Source organism: Bos taurus, chromosome 4 (assembly GCF_002263795.3).
Source record: "Bos taurus isolate L1 Dominette 01449 registration number 42190680 breed Hereford chromosome 4, ARS-UCD2.0, whole genome shotgun sequence".
Classification (NCBI taxonomy): Eukaryota; Metazoa; Chordata; class Mammalia; order Artiodactyla; family Bovidae; genus Bos; species Bos taurus.
The window spans coordinates 32,791,599-32,809,298 of record NC_037331.1 but is presented as its reverse complement, the minus strand read 5'-3'; the positions used below and the strand labels follow the sequence as shown (position 1 = coordinate 32,809,298).

General features: G+C 38.2%; 1 protein-coding gene across 9 annotated transcripts in view; it reads left to right on the top strand.

The window, feature by feature from the left end:
* Positions 1 to 17,700, top strand: part of LOC101902435 (phosphatidylcholine translocator ABCB4) — a 107,009-nt gene that overhangs the window by 29,537 nt on the left and 59,772 nt on the right. For 5 of the 9 annotated variants that reach the window (XM_024991022.2, XM_059885824.1, XM_024991030.2 and 2 more), the window contains exons 2-4: positions 1,207 to 1,292; positions 3,330 to 3,380; positions 13,125 to 13,258. In XM_024991022.2, coding sequence (XP_024846790.1) covers positions 1,223 to 1,292; positions 3,330 to 3,380; positions 13,125 to 13,258 — 255 coding nt within the window. In that variant the 5' untranslated portion in view covers positions 1,207 to 1,222. Of the gene's footprint in view, positions 1 to 991; positions 1,293 to 2,741; positions 3,208 to 3,329; positions 13,259 to 17,700 lie in introns of those variants that run through there. The other 4 variants (XM_059885826.1, XM_059885829.1, XM_059885828.1 and 1 more) reach the window with 4 other exon arrangements.

The following is a 17,700-nucleotide window of genomic DNA, read 5'->3' as shown; positions in this document are numbered from 1 at the left end:
TAGAATATATTCTATCTGGTATTCCCAGTTTAAAAAGAAAACTTGTGAAAATTCTGACTTACTGTCTGATCATTGATTATCAGACTTGTTATTTGCCTTATAAATGGCAATCAGTTTACAAATATATCTAGGGATCTTTTCAGGAATCCATCTTTAATTACATAAAAGTAAAATCCTCTACTTGTAGGCTTATTAGAAAAGTATACACGCACAAAGAGAAAATAAGACTAAATACAACAGAGGCTAAAGGTTCACGTTTTATAGTTGTTAGCATTTATCAGACTTTATCAATCAGGATAATGTAGCTCAGTCATCAAAGGAATCCAAATAAATAGAAAGCTAAAGTTGTAACAAGGGCTAACATGAAAAAAAGGGAAGAATAAATGTATTTATGGATTGCTGTTACATTCAGTCTTATCACCAGGGCTGATTGATTTGTTTAAAGCAGTCTTTTCTGTATGGTGGCCATTTTCCACATTAATATAAAGATTATAAAGTTTACTTACTTAGTTACTTGTTTTTGAAAATTATCTACTTTCGAAGTCAGGAAATACTATATCTTCAGTATAATTAAGCATTCTTTTATTGCATATCCATTTCTGAGTAGATTCTTGTTTTGGATAAAATTTTAGAAACTAGCACCTAGTATCACCATATATTATATAATTATAATGGTCCATTTGAATGACTTTTTTTCTTGAACAAAACATTTTCGGTTTGTTTGGTTTAAATATTTGGTCTTGTCTCATCTGTCCTAACTTTATATGTGTAATGTTAAATATATAACATTATATATATGTAATAGATTTGGATATATAATATTACATATTACATATGAAATGTGTAACATAAATTACATATGAAATGTGTAAGTAAATGTTAAGTATTTACATATTAATATACCTATATTCTTGTTCAGGTATATTGTGTATGTATTATATCTTTTATATATTATAAATAATTTAAACAAAATATATAAATAACTATTATTGTATACTTTAAAACAAAAAGTTTTAATTTCAATTGAAAATGAGAATGTTTTCTACTAACAAGCCACTCCTTGAGCCACTTTGAAATAATGTAAGCTTTGCCATTCATATATATATATTTTGGCACCATCTAAGCTAAGGATTTAAATTTTATATGAAAATATTTACCCCATTCACACTGTGTGTTTACTGCCCCGTTATTTTTCCCATTTACGAGACTGTAGTAAGAACTCATGTTCAACCAGGAAAGCCAGTCGACTGATTCTCTCATCTGTCAGATCTTGTCTACGGCCGAAGGAGTAGGTGAGCATGAGGATGCGGGGAACAGAGGTGCTGGGTCCAGGTGGGCGCTCTCTGGGCCTCACCTTTCCATTTACAGAACAAGAGGGGTGCTGAACTGTGACTACAGATCATTGGAATCTGGTGGATTTTCTTTTGGTCTGGACACTTCTGGTTGCTTATAACTGACCTCAAGTGAGATACTAAATTATGATCAAAACAGTTAATGCCTACAAATAAGTGGAAATGTTTTAGTTCTTAAAATTTTCAGATGGTGTTCCACAGCCAGAATCAAAATATTACACATAACCAGGTCATAAAGGCTAACATGTTAACAGCTGGAAAAAACCCTAAAGTATAAATTGAGCTTCATAATAGATTCAGTAGTTGTTTCCCATTTTGTACCAGGTATTGATTAAACCATGACGTAAATCTGAACATGATGAATCTTACTCGAGACTTTTTTTTTTTAAGTAAAATTACTTTAACCACAGTTTTCCTGAAAATTGTTTTTACTTTGATAACTTTTTGATTATGTGAATGACTACAGGTAAGATACACTACTTTCAAGGCAGAGCTAGTAAACGTGGTTTAAACATTAAAAACTGGTGTTCTTAACATTTTCAATGAAAAGCATTCTGTTCTGATTTATATTTAATGCAGAGAGATTTTCATTCTGTTTGTTGTAGAAAGAGCATTCATTTTTAATATGGGCTTCAACTAGGGTACCTTTGGTTATAGATCCTTTTGGATATGTTTCCAAATTTAATATTTGTTTGCAATGATGCAAATGGATGTAGGAGGATAGAGCTGAATAGCAGAGACATAGACATAGCCAATAGCACAACTATATATAGCTCCTTCCTTTTATTTTTTTATACATTACTCACCGTGTTTGGTTGCTTCTGTTTAGTTTCATAAAAGGTCTAAGTATTTGGAAAGGTGTGGGACCATGTCCTGTTGGAATTTCAGTGTTTGCTTATGAAAGAAGATACCATCTGTGGGGAGTATGACTTCAGAAATTTGACTTTGGAGTGTTCCTGTATAATTCTACTGGGAATTGCCAAAAAACATAGTCAAGAATTAATAGTACTTTTCCAGATGGTGATTGTTAAACAATAATTGGAAGCTGCAGGAAAAACAGTGTTTTTGCATAAAGTAGGCATTTAGTCAACATTGGTTAAACTAAGGATTATTTTACTAAATAGTTAAGTGCTGTTCTCATGATTCAGAAAAAAAATATGCAAACTTTATCTCTTCTTAAACCAATAAAAGAGAGAACTGCTCCTTAAAATGAATTTTATAACTTTTTGAAAAGTTTAACAGTAAAAAAGAACATTTATTTTTAAAGTTAACTTTCTGAGTCATATATTTCAATAAGTAAGCAACTTTCCTAGCCATTTGTATACATTCTGAGGTGCAAGGCTAGCAAATTCAGCAGGCTTCTTGTTCATTTTGGAGAAGGCAATGGCACCCTACTCCAGTACTCTTGCCTGGAAAATCCCATGGACGGACGAGCCTGGTAGGCTGCAGTCCATGGGGTTGCTAGGAGTCAGATATGACTGAGCGACTTCACTTTCACTTTTCACTTTCCTGCATTCGAGAAGGAAATGGCAACCCACTCCAGTGTTCTTGCCTGAAGAATCCCAGGGACGGGGGAGCCTGGTGGGCTGCCGTCTCTGGGGTCTCACAGAGTCGGACACGACTGAAGCAACTTAGCAGCAGCAGCAGCTTGTTCATTTTGCATTCTTTCATTATCAGCTTGTTACGTTTGGGGAGCAATATGGAGATGAAAATAAACAGGGAACAGTAGCTTCTCTCTTTTGTAACTTAGACAACCCAGCCTCTCCAAAAGAATAGGCTACAAAGAGACCAGTTTGATTTCCACGCTGAGTAGAGCCCGTGTTCATCTTAACTGAGTTCATCTTATGTAATAGATGTAAGTGGTGTTTACTGCATCAAGATTATTTGTAGCTATCTTATTGGGGCTGTTCAGTTTGCTTTTGTAAACTTCATGTCAGGTTTCTCAAATATCTCTGTGTTGTTGTTTATTTTTTTTAGAGAGTTCCCAAAGTTGCCGATGGCTGTCTCATCTGCAAATACCTCTTCAAGGTACTCTATGCTGGTGATGTCTCCCAGCACTGAGCTGCATGGGAGCATGGAATTGACTTACTGGGGAGGACTGTATCAGTTAAGTGATCTTTCTTAGTACATTGCATGGGTTTTGCAAAGCTTTCTGCTTTTGTTAATCCAGAGGGCAGAACTATGCTTATGCTGATTTTTAAATGAAAAGCTTTTTGTTAACCCACACAATATAATACTCCATTTACTCTCCAACATGACTGCCGCTATATTTCTATTAAGTTTCCTGGTTTTAAGCACAATTTTATTAATCATGTGTGTCTGTGTTATTTATATTTTACTATAACTCACTAAGAAATGCAAAAAAACAAAATGGCTGTCTGGGGAGGCCTTACAAATATCTGTGAAAAGAAGAGAAGCAAAAAGCAAAGGAGAAAAGGAAAGATATAAGCATCTGAATGCAGACTTCCAAAGAATAGCAAGGAGAGATAAGAAAGCCTTCCTCAGCGATCAATGCAAAGAAATAGAGGAAAACAACAGAATGGGAAAGACTAGAGATCTCTTCAAGAAAATCAGAGATACCAAGGGAACATTTCATGCAAAGATGAGCTCGATAAAGGACAGAAATGGTATGGACCTAACAGAAGCAGAAGATATTAAGAAAAGGTGGCAAGAATACACAGAAGAACTGTACAAAAAAGATCTTCACAACCCAGATAATCACGATGGTGTGATCACTCACCTAGAGCCAGACATCCTGGAATGTAAAGTCAAGTGGGCCTTAGAAAGCATCACTACGAACAAAGGTAGTGGAGGTGATAGAATTCCAGTTGAGCTACTTCCAAATCCTAAAAGATGATGCTGTGAAAGTGCTGCACTCAATATGCCAGCAAATGTGGAAAACTCAGCAGTGGCCACAGGCCTGAAAAAGGTCAGTTTTCATTCCAATCCCAAAGAAAGGCAATGCCAAAGAATGCTCAAACTACTGCACAATTGCACTCATCTCACATGCTAGTAAAATAATGCTCAAAATTCTCCAAGCCAGGCTTCAGCAGTACGTGAAATGTGAACTTCCAGATGTTCAAGCTGGATTTAGAAAAGGCAGAGGAACCAGAGATCAAATTGCCAACATCCGCTGGATCATGGAAAAAGCAAGAGAGTTCCAGAAAAACATCTACTTCTGCTTTATTGACTATGCCAAAGCCTTTGACTGTGTGGATCACAATAAACTGTGGAAAATTCTGAAAGAGATGGGAATACCAGACCACCTGACCTGCCTCTTGAGAAACCTATATGCGGTCAGGAAGCAACAGTTAGAACTGGACATGGAACAACAGACTGGTTCCAAATAGGAAAAGGAGTACGTCAAGGCTGTATATCGTCACCCTGCTTATTTAACTTCTATGCAGAGGACATCATGAGAAACGCTGGGCTGGAAGAAGCACAAGCTGGAATCAAGATTGCCAGGAGAAATATCAATAACTTCAGATATGCTGATGACACCACCCTTATGGCAGAAAGTGAAGAGGAACTAAAAAGCCTCTTGATGAAAGTGAAAAAGGAGAGTAGAAAAGGTGGCTTAAAGCTCAACATTCAGAAAATTAAGATCATGACATCTGGTCCCATCACTTCATGGGAAATAGATGGGGAAACAGTGGAAACAGTGTCAGACTTTATTTTTTTGGGCTCCAAAATCACTTCAGATGGTGACTGCAGCCATGAAATTAAAAGACACTTACTCCTTGGAAGGAAAGTTATGACCAACCTAGATAGCATATTGAAAAGCAGAGACATTACCTTGCCAACAAAGGTGTGTCTAGTCAAGGCTATGGTTTTTCCAGTGGTCATTTATGGATGTGAGAGTTGGACTGTGAAGAAGGCTGAGCGCTGGAGAATTAATGCTTTTGAACTGTGGTGTTGGAGAAGACTCTTGAGAGTCCCTTGGACTGCAAGGAGATCCAACCAGTCCATTCTAAAGGAGATCAGTCCTGGGCATTCCTTGGAGGACTGATGCTAAAGCTGAAACTCCAATACTTTGGCCACCTCATGCGAAGAGTTGACTCATTGGAAAAGACTCTGATGCTGGGAGGGATTGGGGGCAGGAGAAGAACGGGATGACAGAGGATGAGATGGCTGGATGGCATCACCGACTCGATGGACAGGAATTTGGGTGGACTCGGGGAATTGGTGATGGACAGGGAGGCCTGGTGTGCTGCTATTCATGGGGTCGCAAAGAATCGGACACGACTGAGTGACTGAACTGAACTAATAACTCACCAATATAAGACTTACTGGTTATTTTCTCAGTTTGTAAGTGCTGTGTAGTAATATTTGAATTACATGCAAACTGGGGCTCAGGGAAGCTGTGAATTTTCCAAAGTTACTCAGTAAAACATACATGGGTGCTATCAACAGTCACTGCTGGTCTTAAACCACTAGTGGGAATATATTCCTTAGTTTCCTTTCTTCAAGGTAGAATATATGCCTTAACTCACTTATTTGAATTTTTTTTTATTGTATTCCTGCTGTATACAAAGCACTGCTAGGACTCATGCTAATGCCTTTTATTATATTTTTGACTTAGAAAAGAAGTACATAGTTGTTATTTTTAAAGATCACTTATAGTAAGACAGGTAGAAATAGAAAAACAGTATGTTCTCCTTTCCTCAATCCTGATCCCCACAATCACTTTAAACAATTTAGGTCCCTTGTATATAACCTTAGTCACTGCTAAAACATTACACTCCATTTCTTCAGGCCTGTGCTTTGATATGTGACTCTGTGTGGATGTCAGCCTTCATGCTCTTAATTCCATCTACCAGTGTTCTAAGCCTTATATTAAAAATGCGGGTGGAAGAAGAACGCAAAACCTTTGTATTCTGCTTCAAAAGATGGCAAAATTACTAGGATAAAAAAGCCTGTAAGTCAAATTCAGTTTTCAGATTTCTGGTGAACCTGATTATCTTCATTTTCTTTGTTGGTTTGGGAAATTAAGAATTGGCTAAGTTTTATGGTATAAACTGTGGTATGGTTTAGAAGTTTGTGATAAGTTCCTTACCAGTGAACAAGACATTGTCAGCACCAAAGGATAATGATTACATGTTATAGATTGGTAATGATTACATTTTATAGATTGGTAACTGTGATTCATAGTTGCTGAATGATTTACTTGAGGCATCTTATAAGTAACATAGAGCTAGCGGTGTAAGTACAGTTGAGTATCTCATCTAGACTCAGAGTTATTCACATCAGCTGGAAGTGTAATTAAAGTTAGTTTAAGTGTTTATATTCTTTTTTTTTTAGAACATTAACATGAAACTTTATCTAGAAAATTAAGGTCACGATTGTACTTTCAGCACTGGGTGGTCTAATAAATGTGAACTTCAACTAAAAGTGCTTTTTTTTTAAAGGACAAGATTCTGATCTTTTTCAGAAATGGGAATTTTCTCTCTTTAGAAAAATTTAAACTAATTTTCGTAAGTTAGCAGGAAGAAATGTAAGATTCCTGCTTCCCCGGCAACTCAGTGGTAAAGAATCCGCCTGCAGTGCAAGAGACACAGGAGACGTGGGTTCAATCGCTGAGTTGGGAAGATCCCCCCAGTAGGGGGAAATGGCAACTCACTCCAGTGTTCTTGCCAGGAAAATCCCATGGACAAAGGAGCCTGTGGTGGGCTACGGTCCATAGGGTCACAAAGAGTCGGACACGTCTGAAGCAACTACACACGCACACACACACTATAGAATTGACAGTGCAAAGTTAAACAATCTAAATATATTGGCAACAATATAAATCCACGAGTAATTAGTTTCCTTGAAGTATCTGAAACTTTTGCAGTGGTATTTTGTTGTTGAGTTGCTCAGTCGTGCTTGTTGTGACCCCATGGACTCTAGCACGCCAGGCTTCCCTGTCCTTCACTGTCTCCCAAAGTTTGCTCAAACTCATGTCCATTGAGTCAGTGATGCCATCCAACCATCTCATCTTCTGTTGTCCCCTTCTCCTCCTGCCTTCAGTCTTTCTAGTGTCAGGGTCTTTTCCAATGAGTCAACTCTTCGCATCAGGTAGCCAGTGAATATCAGCTTCAGCGTCAGTTCTTCCAATGAATATTCAGGCTTGATTTCCTTTAGGATTGAGTGGTTTGATGTCCTGCTGTCCAAGGGACTCTCAAGAGTCTTCTCCAGCACCACAGTTCAAAAGCATCAGTTCTTTAGCATGAAGCCTTCTGTATGGTCCAGCTCTCACATCCGTACATGACTACTGGAAAAACCATACCTTTGACTATGTGGACTTTGTTGGCAAAGTGATGTCTCTGCCTTTTAAAACACTGTCTAGTTTTGTCATAGCTTTTCTTCCAAGGAGCAGTGATATTAGAGTGGCTTTTTAAAATTTGATGGCGCTGTCTTTTATTGCTCGTCTAGATAAATGGCAGGTCCAAGGTAATAGTCTTTGATGTTGTCATCCAGGTGATGTATTGTGGCACTAACAAAACTTCAGTCAGCTCTTCACATAACTAAGCACAATACAAAGAGTGAAGAAAGAAAGTCATTTAACAGATTAATTTATATATTACCAAAAGATGATGTGTTGTCATCCACTACTAAATAGAGAACCACTTAGGAAATTTCAGTTTTTAGAAGATTTCATCTGGCCGTAAAATAACGTAAGAACAAAACACAAATGTTCTGCATGACGTGAACATCTACATTATTCAAGTGAGGTAATATAAAAGAGCAATTTAAAATTATGTTAGACTTTAGTGATCACAGGCCATTTTAAGGTGTTTGAAAATAGGTAGCAGTTTAGTGGGAAAGACATCATGTAGCTGGTTAGTAGCAGATCACCTTTTAGTCTAGCAAACTTTCACCTCTTATTTCTGTGCCTGAAATGAATTAGAGTCAGATCAATGGGTTGGAAATAAGTATTGAAAAGTTACTTTGATAAAAAGTCAACTTCTAAAAATACATATAAAATTGAAAGCACTTTATATATCTGTACTTGTTGCCAACATTAAAAAGAGAATTAAATTAGTGATAGCATGTTTCTTCTCCTGAATAAAATGTCTTCAAAATATAGGCTAGTCGGTTCCTTGCTATGTAATTGCTTTTGTGGCTATTTTTAAAGAAATGAGAAAATCTTTGGAGTGATTGTTCATTACCTCAGCAATTTTTAAAGGCATGGTCAGCTTGTAACTTTTTAAATTTTCCTGTTGAATATAGGTTTTACAGACTAATAACCCCAAGTACATCTTTTGCTAACAGTTAATCTATATTTAAGTACAAGCGATGTTCAAGTAATAATAATTCAAATAACCAGTTGAACACTTCTGTTGTTCTTAACCTCAACCGTTTTCATAGATGCAGAAATTACTTACTTAAAATCCTAGGATACATGGACAATTTACATGAGAGTTCATTTGGAGTTTCTAACAAAGACCCCACCTTCTCCTAACCAAAGCACATCATTCTGAATGTGAAAAATTCAGGGTCTTGATTTAACAAATTCATTTTGAAAACAATGCACATGAAAGAGTAAGGCAGGCAGAATCAAGCCAGTCATGCTCTCATCTCATTTCTCGAGTAGGTGGAAGTGTTGTGAAGATGCTGTGACTGGTATACTTTGTTGTTCAGTCGCTCAGTCGTGTCCAACTCTTTGCAACCCCACGGACTGCAGCACGCCAGGCTTCCCTGTCCTTCACCACCTCCCGGAGCTTGCTCAACCTCATGTGCACTGAGTTGGTGATGCCATCCAACTGTCTCATCCTCTGTCATCCTCTTCTCCTGCCTTCAGTCTTTCCCAGCATCAGGGTCTTTTCTAATGAGTCAGCTCTTTGCATCAGGTGGCCAGCGTACTGGAGCTTCAGCTTCAGCGTAAGGCCCTGCGAGTCATGGTGACGTGTCATGCTGTTGGTTAGTTTCTGTTTCTTTAGTTTCTTATCTAGGAAATCTTGTCATTGTCTCGTGGGTGAAAGTCCTGTAGACAGCATATCATTCACACAGCAGGAGTCTGAAGGATTTAGCATCCATTCCTTCTCTGTATAACCTAAGCCTAGATATTTAGTTTTTCCGTATCTTTGTTTCCTCTCCTCCAAAAGGGGACTCTGTTTCTTTAAGGTAATTTTTACTGGAGTGTAGTTGCTTCACAATGCTGTGTTAGTTTCCACTGTGCAGCAGAGAGAATCAGCTGTACGTTTACATATATCCCCTCGTTTGGGGATTTCCTTCCCATTTAGGTGGCCCCAGAGCACTGAGTAGAGTTCCCTGAGCTATTAAGTCTTCACCACTTATCTATTTTATACATATTACCAGTAGTGTATATATGTCAATCCCAAACTCCCACTTCATCCCACCCCACTTCTTCCCCCCTTGGTTCCATATGTTTGTTCTCTGTGTCTGTGTCTCTGTTTCTGTTTTGCAAATAAGATCATCTATACCATTTTTCTAGATTCCACGTATATGTATTAATATATGGTATTTTTCTCTTTGTAACTTACCTTACTCGGTATGATAGCCTCTAGGTCCATACATGTCTCTACAGATGATCCAGTTTCATTCCTTTTTATGGTTGGTAATATTCAGTTCTATATATGTACCACAGCTTCTCTGTCCATTCCCCTATTGCTGGACATTTAGGTTGCTTCCATGTCCTGCCTGTTGTAAGTAGTGCTACAGGGAACATTGGGGTGCGTGTGTTGTTTTGAATTATGGTTCTCTCTGGAAATATGCCCAGTAGTGGGATTACTGAGTCATCCCTACCCATCGATAGGGGACTTTGTTACATTTAAAAAATTTTTCAACAGCTCTACTTTTAAACTTCTCATAAATTATTTTCCTCAACCACATCAAATTTATGAGAATGTTTAAAATAAAGTTACCAGAGAAACCTTGTGATTCTCCCTTTAAGATTGCTTCCAGTGTATGGTACTCCATTTATTGAGAGAAGTGTGGTTGGTAGTCCTCATTTTTAAACTGTGGGATGATCTCAATTAATAGAGGCTAAAGAAATTAACCAAGACTAGATTTTAGGGAGGTCAATTTAGGATGGTTGATATGGGAAAAGGTTGGATTAGGGAGTAAATTTTAAAGATTTTTCTAGATTCTAAGCAAGTCATGGGAAAAACTTCACTATGCGTTTCATTGCTATTTTGTAATGCAAGGGGAGCTTGGATCTCTTAACTCTTTGTATGATAATAATAAAAGTAATAATGGTTATTAACATCTGTATTAGGCTATATAGTAATTGTTGCACATTATCTAATCCTCACAACAGTGTTATCATGTAGATACTACCATTATTATCAGTTCATAGAAGAAACTCAGGTTGGTAGAATGAAAAGTCATTTGCTTAAGATTGCACGTCTAGAAAGTGCTCTGTTCTGGTCTTGACTCAAAAGCCCATATTCTTAACATTAGACATCCTGTGTCTTCTCCAAATGGCTAACAAATTGATAACATGAAAATTGCCCTAAAAACAAACTATGCTAACATCCTGTTCTGGGAACTTTTTTTAAAGAGGAGAAGGAGCAAAGAGAAGCAATGGGGAGAGACTGAAAGAAAGAAGGAAGATTCTAAATATTCCTACAGATTTCTACTTTTGGCAGTAAGATTTCATTACTGAAGACACATTTGCGTTATATAATGATGTTTGAGTAGGGATGTGTCAATGCTTTTGTATTTTTATAAAGGTAAATATTTTTGTCAGAATATTTGATGTTTGCAATGTAGCATGCAGACATCTTGACACCAGATTGTCACTGAGTTGTTACTGTTAAAAGATCCTAATTAGATTTTTAAAATTCAAATTTTTATATGTGTTGCAGTTAAGATCTGGCTAGTGTGGATTAACCAGTCGATTTGTTTTCATAAATATTTATTAAATGCCTGCTGTGAGACAAGCACTGTGTCAAGTGCTGGAGATAGAATTAAAGACAAATAAGATATAGTCTCTGCCTTAGTGACCTTACCATCTAATGTGCGAGACAATCAAGTAAGCAGGTAACTGTAAGTGTAAGCTCAGGGTGTTAGGCCAGCTCGTAGGGAGAAGTGACTTGCTGTAGAGATCACATGCGGCTTACAAAAAAAGGAGGCCTTTGAAATGTCCTGCATGAGGAATAGGGATTACCTATTGTGACATATGAGCTTTCCCTTGGTTGATTAACTATATTATTAGAAATACCAGAGGGATCTTTTAACAATAGCAATGCCTAGGCCCAACCCCAAAGATTCTGATTATTTAGTTTGGGTGGAGCCCAGACATGAGTACTTTTTAAAAGAAGCCTAGTTATTCTTAGGTGTTGCTGTGGTTGGACACCACTCAGATATTTCAGACATTGTTCCTAAAATGCTGCATGTGGACAAGAACACTTTTATACTTCTTGATGTTGCTTAGAGAGAACATGTTACTAGGGAAAAGAAAATTGAGATCAATAAATGTTACTTCAAAATAAAGAAGCAGAGGTTTTAAAATATAAAAGCTACTCTTTCTTAAAATTGAACAGCTTCCCTAGGTAAGAATAATTATTTCAGAAAACTGAAGAAATACTAAGATATCTCTCATATCCCATTTAAACATATTCAGAGTACAAAATTGGTCCCATGGACTTATTACCCAAAGTCCTGCAATGAAATATTAATAGGCACAAAAGAACATTTGTTCTTGAACACAGACGTAGTTATCCAGGTCTGGAAGATTAGAATGGTAAGTGCCTAAGGACTTGTCATGGGTTGTTGACTAGAAGTGAGCAGGTGAATGACGGATGAAGGTTTGGGTAGAATGGTAGTGAATGGGTGGTAATGGTTAGTCAGTGTATGGTTCCTGCTGTTGATAGGTAATTATGGGCTACACGTTGTTTCGTTTCTTCGAAGTATCCCTCTGAAGAGGAGAAAAAGTGTTGCCTTTTAAATTTTTTTCTGTTTTTCCAAGAAGAGAAAGGTTTAGGATGCAAGAGGTAACATTTTTTTCCTTTTTTATTATCTTTTTTACAGTACTTTTATGTGCCAAGTCCTATGCTCAGGAGTACTCAGGCATTACTCAGGCATTGTTGTATTTGATTCAGAGAATACTATACCCTGAATACTCAGGCATTACTCAATACTCATTACTCATACTCATTACTCAGGCATTACTCAGGACTACTCAGGCATTACTCAGGCATTGTTGTATTTGATTCAGAGAATACTCATAAAGTGGTTACTCCAACTAGTCCCCTTTTAGAGTCAAGAAAAGTGGTGTTCAGAAAGGTTAATTAACTTGCCTGGTGTCACACAGCCAGTAAACGGCAAAAGTGAAAGTGAAGTCGCTCAGTCGTATCCGACTCTTAGCGACCCCATGGACTGCAGCCTACCAGGCTCCTCTGTCCATGGGATTTTCCAGGCAAGAGTACTGGAGTGGGGTGCCATTGCCTTCTCCATATACGGCAAAGGTGCGATTTAAATGAAAGCTTAACTGGAAGCACAGGGAAAGTTAACTGTGTGCTCTCTGGAAGACTGTGTTAGAACGATAGGATATTAACCTGCAGACAATTGTGTTTAGTGTCTAGGCGCTTTTTGCTTCATTCACTCTGATTGTATTGTTGAGAAAACTGCTATCCAGATCCATTAAATAAATTGCCCCAAATCACACAAGTAGGTAAAGTTAGAAAGGGACCAGACTTAAGTATTTTTGACCCCAAGATCAGTGTCCTTTCCACAATCGCACACTCTACTGCCCTTTATTTTTTGTTCTTGCATTTTGAGTTACTAGCCTGGTTTTCTTTTTGTGTTACAATTTGTCTCCTGAAGGTCAAGTAACCTGGTTTGGTTACGGAAGTCCTCATAGCTTCTGGGACTATATCAGAGTGGCTTGCCGGAAAGTTTCACAGAACTGTATCTGCAGCATTGAGAATATGGAACATGTCAGTTCCTCCAGAGCTAAGGTAAGACCTCAGTAGGAATGTGCAGGGTGTGCGTGTGCTCTCCGCCTGAGCATTTGACCCAAACAGAGAACTCAAGCTCCTTGCTGTATACAATATTTCCTTTCTTTGTTGAAATTAAGCACTTGACCATATTTAACATCTTTCAGAAGTTAATTTTTTTTTACTAGTTATTTTAGAGTGTTCTTGAATCTTCTCTGTTGCCTTATAAGTAGCAAGAAGGCATGAAGCTAGTCACTGTGAGTTTCTTTTTTGAGAAGCACAGTGAAATATTTCCCAGTCTGTGAAGTTTTAGCAGCTCTTCGTGTCCTGCACTGGCAGTCCACGTGTCAGACTGTGTTCACATAATTCCAGATGTGATTTGCCTGTTGCACCGGGTTGCTATCGCATTACTGGTGCAGAAGCAGTGGTAGGTAAAATTGCTGCTGCCTTGACACAAAGTAAAACAGTGGCATCAAACTATTCTAGTAGTCATTGAGTTCTTCCTCGTCATGCACTCAGTCTTAAAAAAAAAAAAAAGCCACTTTCACTTAATGTCTATAATGGTAGACATTATTAATTTAATTAAATCTCAACCTTTGGAAGCCTTTCTTCTTAGTATTTTGAGTGACACAGTGGGGAGCATGCATAAAGCATTTCCGCAGCATACTGAAACATGGTGGTCGTCTCGAGGAAAAGTGCTCATGCAACCGTTTGAATTGTTAGCTGAACTAGATGCTTTTGTTGTGTAATAGTATTTTTACTTGAAAGAAAAACATTCAAACTATAGCTTTTTTGACTTAGACATTTGTAGACAGTCCTTAAATAAAGATGAATGAAGTAAGTCTGTTCCGACAAGAAGAACAGCTTGACAGTATTTGTTGCCAATGTTAAAATTAAAGCTTTCAGGTAAAAATGAGAATTTGGGAAAACTTAGAGTGTATTCACAAGCTTGATAGCTTCCTAGGACTTAAAACACTTTTCTGATAACATTAATATTAACAAAAATATTTATCTTGTTTAATGGAATGTGTAATATTTTTAAGTTAGTGTGTTAGTCATGTCTGACTTTTTGCAACTCCATGGATTGGGGCCCACCAGACTCCTCCGTCCATGGGATTTTCCAGGCAGGAATACTGGAGTGGGGTTGCCATTCCCTTCTCTAGGGATCTTCCCGACCTAGGGATCAAACCCGAGTCTCCTGTATTGCAGGCAAACTCTTTACTGTCTGAGCCAATAGGGGATACATTGAAGTCAATAAATGTCTTCATTTCTAAGTCAACTATGACTAGTTTTTTTGTAAAAATTTTTTTCTCATAGATGTTTAAATCTCTTTTGTTTCTTTTTTACTTTAGCAGATTTCATTTTTGTCACAATTGTTATCTTAGTGGTCTTTTGGCCTCCGTTTTCTTTAACTATTAAATTTATTCATTTATTTACTTTCTAATTGTCTGATTGAATACAGGTTTTTAAAATGTGCAATTTGAATTCTCTTTTGCATCTTAACTGAGTTTGTATCTTGGCTTCTGTAGGTTAAGGTGAAAAGACTTGTTCAGTCACTCAGTCATGTCTGGCTGTTTGTGACCCCATGGACTATAGCATGCCAAGCTTCCCTGTCCTTCACTCTCTCCCAGAGTTTGTCAGACTCATGTCCATTGAATCAATGATGCCATCCACCCATTTCATTCTTTGCTGTGCCCTTCTCCTTCTGCCCTCAGTTTCCCCAGCATCAGGGTCTTTTCCAGTGAGCTGGCTCTTCACATCATATGGCCAAAATTTTGGAGCTTCAGCATCAGCATCAGCCCTTCCAGTGAATATTTGGGCTTGATTTCCTTTCGGAGTGACTGGTTTGATCTCCTTGCTGTCCAAGGGACTCTTAAGAGACTTCTCTAGCATCAAGGTTCAAAAGCATCAATTCTTAAGCGCTCATCCTTTTTTATGGTTGAACTCTCACATCCATACATGACTGTTGAAAAAACCATAGCTTTAATTATACAGACCTTTGTCGACAAGGTGATGTGTCTGCTTTTTAAAACACTGCCTAGGTTTGTCGTAGCTTTTCTTTCAAGGAGCAAGTGCCTTTAGTTTCATGGCTGCAGTCACTGTCCACAGTGATTCTGGAGCCCAAGAAAATAAAGTCTGTCGCTATTTCCATTGTTTCCCCATCTATTTGCCATGAAGTGATGGGACCAGATGCCATGAGATTAGTTTTTTGAAAATGTTGCGTTTTAAGCCAGCTTTTTCGCTCTCCTCTTTCACCTTCATCAAGAGACTCTTTAGTTCCTCTTCGCTTTCTGCCATTAGGGTGGTGTCATCTACATATCTGAAGTTATGGATATTTCCCCTGGCAGTCTTGATTCCAGCCTGTGATTCATCTAGCCTGGCATTTCACATAATGTACTCTGCATATAAGTTAAACAAGCAGGGTACAGTATACAGCCTTGAAGTACTCCTTTCCCAATTTGGAGCCAGCCTATTGTTCCATGTCTGGTTCTAGCTGTTGCTTCTTCCTGCATACAGGTTTCTCAGGAGGCAGGTCAGGTGGTCTGGTATTCCCATCTCTTTCAGAATTTTCCACAGTTGTTGTGATGCACACAGTCAAAGCCTTTAGCATAGTCAATGAAGCAGATGTTTTTCTGAAATTCTCTTGCTTTTTCTGTGATTCAGTGGATGTTGGCAATTTGATCTCTGGTTCATCTGCCTTTTCTAAGTCCAGCGTGTACATCTGAAAGTTCTCGGTTCATGTAATGTTGTAGCCTAGCTTGAAGGATTTGAGCATTACCTTGCTAACATGTGAAATGAGCGCAACTGTATGGTAGCTTGAGCATTCTTTGGCATTGCCCTTCTTTGGGATTGGAATGAAAACTGACCTTTTCCAGTCCTGTAGCCACTGCTGACTTTTCCAAATTTGCTTCTGTATTGAATACAGCACTTTCACAGCGTCATCTTTTAGGGTTTGAAATATCTCAGCTGGAATTCCATCACTTCCCCTAGCTTTGTTTGTAGCAATACTTCCTAAGGCCCACTTGACTTCACATTGCAAGATGTCTGACTCTAGGTGAGTGATCACACCATCGTGGTTATCTGGGTCATGAACATCTTTCTTGTATAGTTCTTCTTCTGTGTATTCCTGCCACCTACAATATCTTCTGCTAGGTCCATCCCATTTCTGTCCTTTATTGTGCCCATCTTTGCATGAAATGTTCCCTTGGTATCTCTGATTTTCCTGAAGAGATCTCTAGTCTTTCCCATTCTGTTGTTTTCCTCTGTTTCTTTGCAATGTTCACTTAATAAGGCTTTCTTATCTCTCCTTGGTGTTCTTTGGAACTCTGCATTCAGATGAATGTATCTTTCCCTTTCTCCTTTGCCTGTAGCTTCTCTTCTTTAAGGCCTCCTCAGACGACCATTTTGCCTTGTTGCATTTCTTTTTCTTGGGGATGGTTTTTGTCACCGCCTCCTGTACAATGCTAGGAACCTCCATCCATAGTTCTTCAGGCACTGTCTATTAGATCTAATCCCTTGAATCTATGTGTCACTTCCTCTATATAATCATAAGGGGTTATATTAATAGAAGTTACCCCAGTGATACAGAAACTTTATTTTCTTATTTTCAAATTAAAAGCAGGAAAGATTAACATGACAAGTGTATTCTAAACCCCTTCAATATAGGGGGGAATGTATTTATATAACTAGCATTTACCAAAATACAAAAGGTTGACCTGGGAGACCAAAGAATCCGAAACTCCAGCTGACCAGCTCTCTTAAGAAGCCTTGGGAGTAGGCCCTACACAGCAAGGTGCTGCCCAGCAGAGATGGGTTAATATTTATTCTGTAAAAAACTGGTATTGAGTATCAAAACACCACAGAACAATCACCTTCTAAATCCTGTTTTTATATCTTTGTTTTGCTCAGGCCTCAAACAGAGTCCATCCCCAGGCAAGGATCCTGGAGTGTGTTGCCATTTCCTTTTCCAGGGGATTTTCCCAACCCTGGGATTGAACTCAGGTCTGCCTCATTGCAGGCAGACTCTTTACCATCTGAGCCACCAGAGAAGCCTCCATTTATTCATACTTGTCGGGGAAGAAAGATCTACTTGTCTGGAAAAGTCTGCAGGCAAAGATTACACCTGTCTTTCTTCACTGTAGTGCAAAGAGCAAAGTACTTAATCTACTCAGTGCATCACATCTGCCAGGTGTCAGGATTGAAGGATTAAACAGATATCTCAGGGGGCAGGTCTACTGAGCCTTTGAACTGCAGTTCGGAGTGACTGCTAGCATGTTTAACACTCTTATCCAGCCTTGATACTTGGGAAACCGTACCAGAACCTGAGCACCAAACTTACGTTTTAAACAGTGTGTAACTCAGTAGGCTTGGGACCAAAACTAAGATATTCATTTTTGATTTCTATTTAAGAAACCAGATTCATTCTGATTACACTTTTAGGGTTATGTGAACATTTTAAATAG